General features: G+C 35.5%; 1 protein-coding gene across 5 annotated transcripts; it reads right to left on the reverse strand.

The window, feature by feature from the left end:
* Positions 1-3,216: 3,216 nt before the first annotated feature.
* On the reverse strand, positions 3,217-9,926 carry LOC133678150 (RNA-binding protein 1-like). 5 transcript variants are annotated; one of them, XM_062100366.1, is made up of 7 exons: positions 9,567-9,916; positions 8,765-8,886; positions 8,152-8,386; positions 7,945-8,006; positions 7,747-7,828; positions 6,760-6,880; positions 6,352-6,633 (listed from the first exon to the last, which is right to left on the reverse strand). In XM_062100366.1, exons 1-6 carry the CDS (start codon positions 9,661-9,663, stop codon positions 6,777-6,779), a joined length of 702 nt encoding a protein of 233 aa, XP_061956350.1. In that variant the 5' UTR covers positions 9,664-9,916; the 3' UTR covers positions 6,352-6,633; positions 6,760-6,776. The 5 variants fall into 5 exon arrangements, with proteins under 5 accessions (XP_061956351.1, XP_061956350.1, XP_061956352.1 ...); XM_062100367.1 differs by lacking the exons at positions 6,352-6,633; positions 6,760-6,880 and adding an exon at positions 3,217-3,538 and having other exon boundaries at positions 9,567-9,923; XM_062100368.1 differs by lacking the exons at positions 6,352-6,633; positions 6,760-6,880 and adding an exon at positions 6,892-7,027 and having other exon boundaries at positions 9,567-9,922.
* Positions 9,927-10,146: the final 220 nt, after the last annotated feature.

Below are 10,146 nucleotides of genomic sequence, written 5' to 3' on the forward strand. Positions count from 1 at the left end.
TCCACGCAATTCTATCGAATTCCTCAAATTGACTTCACCATTGTTGGACTTCACCATCCCGGAGAAAGCATATATAGTTTTTATATGAATTTCATGTAATACAAACATATCCACGCAATTCTGTCGAATTCCTCAAATTGACTTCACCATTGTTGGACATCGATTCTCACTTTGAAACCATCCAATCCTCTCGTTTCCTTGTATAATTCAAAGTAACAAGAATATTTCTTGAATTAATAAATTTATAAAAAATATGTTATAGTTTTGGTTTTCTATAATTTTTACACAAGCCATATATGCATGATATTATTAAATATTTAGATCAGGGCAATATTATCTATGCATGTAATAAAACAAAACATTAGAAGGAGTGTGAGGAATAGCTAGTAATAGTTAAGCTTTTCGCTGCTGATTATAAAGTAGAAAACTATTATAAAATCTTTGACAATTGCCTCAGTGTGCATTAATCCATACTTTGTGCTGCTAACTGTCAAGAATCAACACCAAGATTTTCATTCTTTGTTTTAGATCGAGGATCAACCTTTAAGTATCTTCCGATTAGCTAGGTTTTATGAAATTAATGATACTTTTCGCTTTTGGGAAGGAAGGGAATTTCAAAGCTGGGACGAAGTTTTTGTTAAGGAATCACTTTGTAAAGCATATAATAATTGCTTTCGAGAAGGAAGGAATTCCAAAGCTCTTGGTTTTTCTAAAGAATCACTTCGTAATTAAACCATATAACTAATAATTGCTTTCAATAAGGTTATTGATTTCCCTATAATATTCTTCTCCCACTTTCATGGATTATTTTTTAAAAAAAATGAAAATCATGGAGATATTTTTATTATTTTTTGTGGATATGATTTAATTTTTCATCTTTTTATCTATCTTTTTGTACAAAATGAATATGTAAAATAAATATTGGTAATTATTTTAAAAGTATTCTAAGATTTTCCATATAATAAATAATCAGCTCACATGGAATTTTCTTCAAGCTGGTATAAAATTATATTGTCCAAAGAAGCATATAGCATATGAATTTTTGAAAACCTTTCACTACAATTAATGCCCCCACTTAAAGCTGATTTATCTGTGGAATCGACAGAAGGTGGAATATTTTGTTTTCCAATCAACATTTTCACTCTATCTTCCCATTTTGGCCTTGGTATAGAAAAAAAACCCAATCTTTATCACTGTTAGAGGCACTGTTAGCTGGCTGAGCCTAACAGCGCAGACCACCAGTTTGAAAGACAGACGAGTTCTTGTGTGGGAGCTTTGATGGCCTTTTGTAGGGTCCGAAGGCCTGTACATGTAGAAACTGATGTTACGTGTAAATTGACAGCAGGTCACTTTTTTTTGTTGAGGGGGGCGGTGGGGAGTTTCCTCTTTCTGTTTTTTGGTGTGTGATCCTTTGCTTCTTGCCAATACTTTGTAATCTTTTCCTTGTAATTTTTTGCAGCACCTGTTCCTGAAGAGATCCTTGTGTGCTCGAGTCGAGGAGGAGAGTTGCCTCGTTTTATAGCTGGAGAATTACAAGTGAAATCCAATGCCTAAAGCTAGCTAGCCCTTTTGTTCCTGATTCTAAAGTTGTCTGGAAAGAATTAACTATAAATCTAAAATGCGTGAAGAATCCGCTGCATAAAATATACCGTGGATTCTCTCATGTGATACTGTGGATAGACTGTTCACCATATTTTTTTTAAAAAAATAATAATAATTAGCTATTATTGGACCAAATTAGAAACTAATTTATTGAGGAATAATGAGATTTAAAGATAAAAGATCATAGTAAAAAATACAAAAGCAATGAATGGCTTTAAAAAAGTTTAGACAAAACACTTACTGTAGTCTTTATATTTTATAAATTATAAATATCAGGTCCTTTAGTTTCTGAAATTTTTGGGAAAAATCAATTTCAGTCTCAAATTTCATTTTTTATTTTTATTTTTTGAGCTCTAATTTGAGAGAAGTAAGAGAAAGCAACTAGAATCCTACACTAGAGAAAGAACATTTTTTTGGCATTGATTTCGGCAACAAAAATAATCAAGATTGGTGTCGAATTATCTCATTTGATGAGAGGAGTTCACATTAAGTGTTTTTTACCTTGAAATTATCTAGAAAAATATATGAGCTCGGTAAAATTTTTAGTTTCGGGTTGATTTCAGTTTTTAAGAAGATTGTTAGAGGTCATGAACGAATTTATCAAATTACCTAGGATGTTTTCTATGTGTTTTAGATAAAAAATAGATTGAAAATTATGTTACGGGGTCAAAACAATTTTTACCTTGTTTTTCCAACCATTGTACTATTCTATATCAAACAACTTGTCAACCGACTTATTTTTCTTCAAAAAAATTAAGGATCCATAAAAAAAAAAAATAAGAGCTCAAGTATATAGGTCCACTATTTTAGGCCTGTGTGCAAACCCTTACTAAAAAGATCAAGCACGTTGGTCTGGATTTCTAAACACAACAACATCTAACCTTTTTCTTTTAAAAAAATTATTATTATTAGTTAATTTCTTTTTATACATATTTTTTTCAAGATAATTCTTAAATTTATATGTTAATCAATATCCCTTTTATTTTGTTTATCATACTCTTTTAAATAGCGGTTATTTTTTAATTATTTTTTATAAATTCAATTTTTAAGAGATTATTCTAATTCATTTATATGTTTTATATAAATGAAATTTATTTTAAAAAATTAAAAATATTATTTTATGTATAATAATTTTAATATGTTTAAACTTGAAAAATATTTTTTTGCCTTCAACTTTAATTAATCAATTGCATGTGTGGCTATTTTTATGATTATTTAATTAAATAAAAAATTGATTTTGTAATCAAAGTCGTTAAATACAATCGTGTCAAAGATTCAAATTGTAAGACTAAATATCTTGATTTATATCTAACTCCTATTATTTTATATTTTTTATATTTATTTATCATTAATAATTTTTTATTCGGGCACAACACTCAAGCCCACAGTCACCAGGCCTAGCCTGGGGCTTGAGCTCATTTCCATGGGCACTAATTGGTCCAATCATTTTGCCTAACCTGTGGTTTTTTTGGGCTTTCATGGATTTTTTAACCTCTTAAATTTAAGCTTGTGCTTAACAAAAAAATTTATTTTAAAAATCATTATCAATAACTCCTCAAATCGTTCATGTAAAGACTTATAAGAAAAAAACTCGGTTGTCATGATTTGTTCGGTGATTTTTTTTCGTATGAGAAGGTGGTGGGAAGCCCGGAGAACCCATAAACTATGCCTGTCTAAACTGCTCCCAAATGTATCCTTTAGAATGTAGCAAGTTAAAAAAGGCTTCAACCAATGATGTAGGAGAGTGTAACAAAACCAGTTTATCCTTACTGTCCCACCAACAGTTGGCTCTGGTTTGATAAGAAAGCTTGCCTGAAATTCCTCCAAGTATGCCGCTTATGAAGAAAAATCTAGAGGAACCATATGCTCGGCAAACTTCAGGTCCAAAGGATAGCAGTGACCAGCGTCCAAGATCCACATGAAAAGCTCCAGATTGCTGCATTTAGGGATAAGTGTTAGACCCTACATTTTGCAATGTCAAAGTAAAAACACAAATGCACGTAAAACTCAAACTGATAAAACTATTTCATGCTGTGTTATGACAGCAATTAATTTATCGCCAGTCGGTATGGTTGATAACGTTTTCCAATAACTAAAAGTTGCATGCTGTGGATAAACTTGCCTCTTCAAGATTGTTACTGATACTTTCAAGCTCCAACGATTGAGTTTGCCTTGTTCATCAAGAGAGATGGAAATGTAACCTTGTCAACAGCCCCCTGACCTTCGATTTCCTCTGTTACATTCGAACACCTCTGATACTTTGGTCCCTACGACAACCACAATGGCACTGACAGACAAAGGCATACATTCTGTTGAGCCATCAAACAAATTCCTTTTTTTTGATACACCGGAGACCTAGAGGTCTAGTCACCACCCTAACACAATAGCCTACCATGGCCAAACACAATACTTTCTCAATGGGCACTCTGGGTACCAATCATCAAGATACTGCTGCGAATAGGAATATATTCACCTAATAATTTCTCTTCTTTAATAATATCAAATGAAAAACTATAAGAGTCGGGTGGGGTATTCACACTTCAAAAGTAGTTATTTCATGCGATTTTCATTTTCCAGTGACGGTTTTATGTTATATAAGAAGCTATTATCTAGTATACTAAAGAAATTTCCAAAACAAAAGGTGATGGAGTCCAAAGTTGTCTTGAGTGGTGCTTTGGCTGTTGTATCAATGGTGGTGCTGGTATTTTCAAGCCAAGCAATTGATGATGGCTCAGATTATATGGATGTTTGTTTGAGGGTTGTGCAAGTGCTGATAACCCAAAACTTTTAATAACTTACGTGAATAATTGGAATAGCCAGTGCGGCTAAATATGCTATCATCGACGGCGCGATCACCACTATAGAAGAGAAGAATTAAGAAGATGGATGTAATGCCGTCATGCATGGCTACTCTCTTCTAAATAGAAATTGAGAATTGAATGTTTTCTCATGTTTAATATCATTTGCTCCAATCTTTTTTATGTTTTCTGGGACAGTCCAGACACAGAAATTTCCATCACTTTGAGATCGAACGCAAAAATCCTGTCAGCCAAAAAAAATTCTTCTGTGCACGGGTCAAACCTTGGGAAGGCGTTTGGTTTGGAAAAGAGAAAAAAGACACCGAAGTTTTACAGACATAGACCAAAGAATCGCACCAAACTCGTACATTCAAATCTGCATTTGAACAAATGTAATGCTAAAAGTAGTTGCATCAATAAACTGAGCCAAGTGCTACCTGACAGTAAAGGAATTAACAAGAGGGAGGGAAAGGTTAGCTTAAAGGTCAGACAACGATCCTTCACTCCGGTCTAAACTACAGCTAGAAACTCACAACCTTGGATTGAAGCTCATCATTGTTCCTACCATCGAAATGTCCCCGCAAATTCATATCAACAGAACAAAATGTACCAAAAGAATATGATGCCTACGTCTCAAAAGAAACATTTTCTTGATCTCGTCCATATGTTCACATATATTTAGCCCATTCTTGAAACAGTATTGTACCTCATATTGCTTACGATTTGAAAAGGTATGAGAAATATCTACAAAATGTTCTTGATCCGGGCAGTCTTTTTGTCTATGGCGTCTCTGGAACACCATTACCACAAAAGCCAATGGGTCAATACAGTAGCCAGTAGAGGTGAATTAACTTCTTACTATAGAAGATCCTCAATCCAGATCCTTGTGCATAGATCCATGTGACACAGTTGCCTCTAGTTTGATGGTTGATTTTTTCAGCTAATAAGTAACAGGCAATTACAGCCCTCGTAGATTGCCATGTACCAATGATGAAGAAAGGTTTCAATGATCATCCTCAATGCAACGTATATCTAACTAACACGGTGTTTGGGATGAAACAAAATGAATCCTGAACCAGATATACAATCAACTCAACGACCTGAATATACAAGCAGGGATCGTGGTAGCCCGCACAAGGATGTGGCATTTTTAAAGTGAAGCAGCCAAACAGCTAACCTGCTTCCAAGCCAGCCTAATAAACACCTATCAAGCCTGCTAGCAATAGGTATATTAGCTAGAAAATTGCCACCGATCAAGCCTGCTAGCAATAGGTATATTTGCGGAGCCTGATAATGGTAAAACTGCTTTGACAAAAAGAGACTAGAATGCATCCATGTCCAAAAATTCACAATATATTAAACTCCAATTCTCATAGTGAAAGCTTGTGACTGGACTTCGTTAAGCTCTTGGCAGGCGAATAAAAGTTGGCTCGCATAAGCAATCTTAACATTCAATGTATGAACCCGCTGAAAGACACTCAAGGACTCTCAAATTTCTCAACCACAGACCAGAAACTCAGATTTAATAGTACACTAAAAACTATATTCTAACCCAGCAACCTGGGAAAAACTTTCAGGGAATAGATTGACGAATCGAGAAAATATATTCCACGCAGAGTATCCTACATGCATGATAGTTACTTCAGATGATGAAAATATTAAAAAAGACCAACAAGAAACAATTTCTTTTATTTCCTAGACAGACCATCCATTTCTTTTTCAAAAACTTATGCAAGCAGTAAATAAATAAACAGTGTGCCTATGAAATGTGATGTGAGTGCATATGCATGAATGCAGATATTTAATCAATGTGAGTGCCCATGTTCTTATGCATCTGTATTTGTGAGCACATGCATGTAATCATTTGTTCCTAATCCCAAGACATAGGCAAGGGCGGATAACTACAAGTCTTCATTGGTACACACAATCATATGAATCTAAACCCAATCCATAGGCAAACACAGATAGACTTCATTAGATCAACTAGAAATAAATTCATTGGTATCCTCCAATATGCATAGGGGGACAACCTTAAGTAATTCAAAACAAACAAAACCCACATTTTTTTAACACAAAGCACGCTTTATCTGAGTCGCTAACAATTGCAGAATAATTATCAAAAAGCACGTGATCACGTGTATACTACTAAAGGTGCTGATTCAGATATTCATGTAATTCCTGAAACTGCAAAGCTGTGGTATCATCCCCCATTACATTCCCCAGTTTGCAAGTCCTACAGAAAATTGTCGTTTCCATGGTTTAGCCTGATTGATCGTTTCACAATAAAGTTTTCTTGCAGAGCACCTAACGGCCATGAATAATAAGAGGTCGGGCGGATAAAAAAGAAAGCATAAATCACCTGCCAGACCGCGCTATTCAACGCTTGCCACGATGCCCGCCACCTGACCTTGCACCAGGATAGCGAGCAAATTGCAATCTTAAATGGAACGAATCGCGGTCATGCTCATCAAATCTATAACCTGCAAAATCGAGCTCGACTGTTTCACGTTGCACGACTAACCACGCTTTGAACGACGAATTAGGGGATCAATAGATAGCTCATAAAAGGCGTTGTAATCATTTATCTCAAGTACATAAGCGCGGAATATACCAAACGTTCATCATCACTGTTGAACACACCCAAGTCGAAAAATGTGAAAACACCATACAAATCCTGACAGACAAAAATGCAATGCAAATGAGGAATGGGCGAAGACAGGCCATCTGATTTACACGGTATGGGGATTGAAACTGGGAACCGCGTATTCTCTCGTGTTAGCTAGCCTGTGCATAGCATAGAATGCTGAGATGAGAAAACGCAAGGCTAAACTTGACATGAGATACTGACAGCATCATCATTGGATCACACAAAATACAGTTAGCCATATGGGTAATCATATAGGCCTAAAGCAGTTTAGCTAACCTATTCAACCAGTTTGGCTTGAAATCCATCAATAGTCGATGATAACTCGAGTAGGTTTAAAGTTGTCCTTGCAGTATATAAGTGTCAAAAATGTCATGACGATTTGATCAATCCATCAATATGATCAATCAGCTGCCCAAATTTTCAAGAACACGCCTCACTAATCCACTTACCACCACTCAACTATTCCAAAGCTGGCTCAAATCACTAAAAAATCTTTAATGCCACACAGCTGAGAACCCACCCCAACCCACATAAGAAACTAAAAGGAAGTGCAAAAGGCATTGGTGCAATTATATAAAAAGTTAAAAACTAGCATCGAAAAGGAAACATTAGATAGTAACAGATACAATGGGCCTGGAAACTGATACATGAGACTAAAACTCCCTAAAGGGGAAAAAATGTAGAGCATGTTAAGTTCACCTTGTAATGCATCCATGGCAGTGGCAGCATGTGCGGGACTCAAAAAGTCAACAAAACAGAGTACTAGTGGATCTCCCCCAGGCTGCACATTTTAGCAACCAGTGAATCCATTAATGTTCTAAACATTGATTCAGCACATACTAAAATAATGTAAAGGATGATGACAATCATAATAATAACAATATCTTGAAGACTCACATGTCTTGATTCCTTGCTAACAAGTCTCACTTCTTTGTAGCCAACAAAAGGGCGAAAGATATCTGTTAATCCCAAGTGAAGGAACAAAAGAAGAAGAGAAAAGGTCCAAGAGTACTGGAATTACATGTGGAAGGCTACAGAGCAATACTAGAAGGGAAAAAGTCCAAGTAAAACTATGATTACATATGGAAAACAATGGAAGGATACGGGAAACTTCCCGTCGTGTACAGTCAGAAGGCAAGCCCTCCACAAACAGTGTGCTGCTAGCATCAGGAGGAAGGGAAACCTCTGATCTTCCACTTCCCATGCGCAATGACCTGTCTTTTACACTAGCCCCAGGGTCCATGGGCCCCATACTCACCATGCGTGTGTCATCAACAGGATGACTAGGCACCCCACTCATGGCTCTAGCAGACTGTCCCCCACCATAAGATGAAACTGTCTGGAACATTCATTCAATTACTCAGATAACTTTTAATCATGAAGCGTGTGACAGAGGTAGACTTGAGGTTAAAAAATAAATCAAGTCAACCATTGTCAAAGACTTTTAGCCGCTAACATGTAATTTAAGAAGATTTTGAACATAATTATTTTAGACACTTTTGGGTATCTACAGATTTCTTATCAAATTCAAATATTAACTTTGTTTTGGTATTACGAGTTGGTTTCTTTTTATGACATTCTTCTGTGCCTGTATAAAAGCAGCGTAGTTAGACATTCAAGATAGGCTATCATAACTAAAATTTCAGATATTATTATTTTCTGTGGTATCCCCCCCTTTTTTCAACTACATGAAAAGAGATAAAGAATAACCAAGTACCCCACTACGCAAGTAACGGTCATAAGATGCTCCGATGGAGTCTGAATCTCTGATTACATGAAGAGCCCCTCTATCATCATCACGGGAATAATAACTGGATAAGTCACGGCCGCTTGGGATGTCTGCAAGATCAAGCATGTATTTCAACATAAATAAACCACCTGAATAAGTTGAAAGGAGGAACATCCTACTGCAGCACATCATTCCTAAAGCATGGAAATAGCACTAATACATAAATCTTTCAACAGAATGTCAAAAACTGATCTAGATCAATAACACACAGATATTGACAAGAACAGCAGACTACTACATCACAGATAATCAACACGCTGAAATAACCAAGGCTTCACAGAAAAGGCCGAAAAGAAATATCCACCAAAATTGAGACTTTAAAAAGCTCCAGTTAAAATACAAAGGAAATAGCAAAACCAAAAACATTATAACAGAAAACAAAAATAAAAAAAAGAAGATTTCTTTTTCTTAAATATAAACACAAAGACAATAAATTCTCCAACAATAATTCCCATGTTATAATATCATAAATTCCTTTAAAAATCAACAGCAAAATTAATTAAAAGATCAACCCTTTCAGCTGCCCTTTCCTTTCAAAAACAATTAACACAAAGCCTTCCGCCCCATTACCAAAACCCGTGATTAAACAAGCTATCAAGCACGTAAATCAAGCAGGACATGCCACAAAATGTTAAAAGAAAACCCTGATTGACTTATGCATATAAGCGGGAAAAGATGGAAACTTTACTATAGAATTGAAAAGAAATGAGTAGTAATTTTGAAGTGGTACCGTAATCGATGCGAGGGCGTTTTCCGGTGAGAGAAGACATAGACTGCGGCGGCGGCTGCCGTGAGTCGCCGGCATATCTCCAGTAACTATCCGCCATGTGTGTTTAAAGAAAGAGAAAAGGAGGGGTTTTTAAGACAGAACCGAAACTGGAAGTGAAACCAACAAGAACGGGAGTTAAGTTAGATACGAGGGGAGCGAATCCAATCAACGGATATTTTACTTTTTGGAGGGGCTATTTTTGCTTTTTAGCACGCTTTTTTAAGAGAGAGGCGAAATAACTGAGGAACGTGACATTTAATCTTGTGTTGAAATTAAAATCGAGACATTTTAAAAATATTATGAAACGAAGAGAAGAGAGATAAGAAAACACATAAAGAAAAAAACTCAAAAACACCTGAAATTCTAATTACAACATTACTAATATTAATAGAGAAATATCTACAAGACATTCAGTAACATCAGGAACACGGCAGTTAAAGGTAAGTGAAGCACATGCCACCTTTAGTGGAAAGTATGCACGCAGTCGAGTCCTTATTTGTCTTCTTTTCTTTTTCTTTTTCTTTTTCTTTTTTATTTATCT

This window comes from Populus nigra, chromosome 18, assembly GCF_951802175.1.
Source record: "Populus nigra chromosome 18, ddPopNigr1.1, whole genome shotgun sequence".
Classification (NCBI taxonomy): Eukaryota; Viridiplantae; Streptophyta; class Magnoliopsida; order Malpighiales; family Salicaceae; genus Populus; species Populus nigra.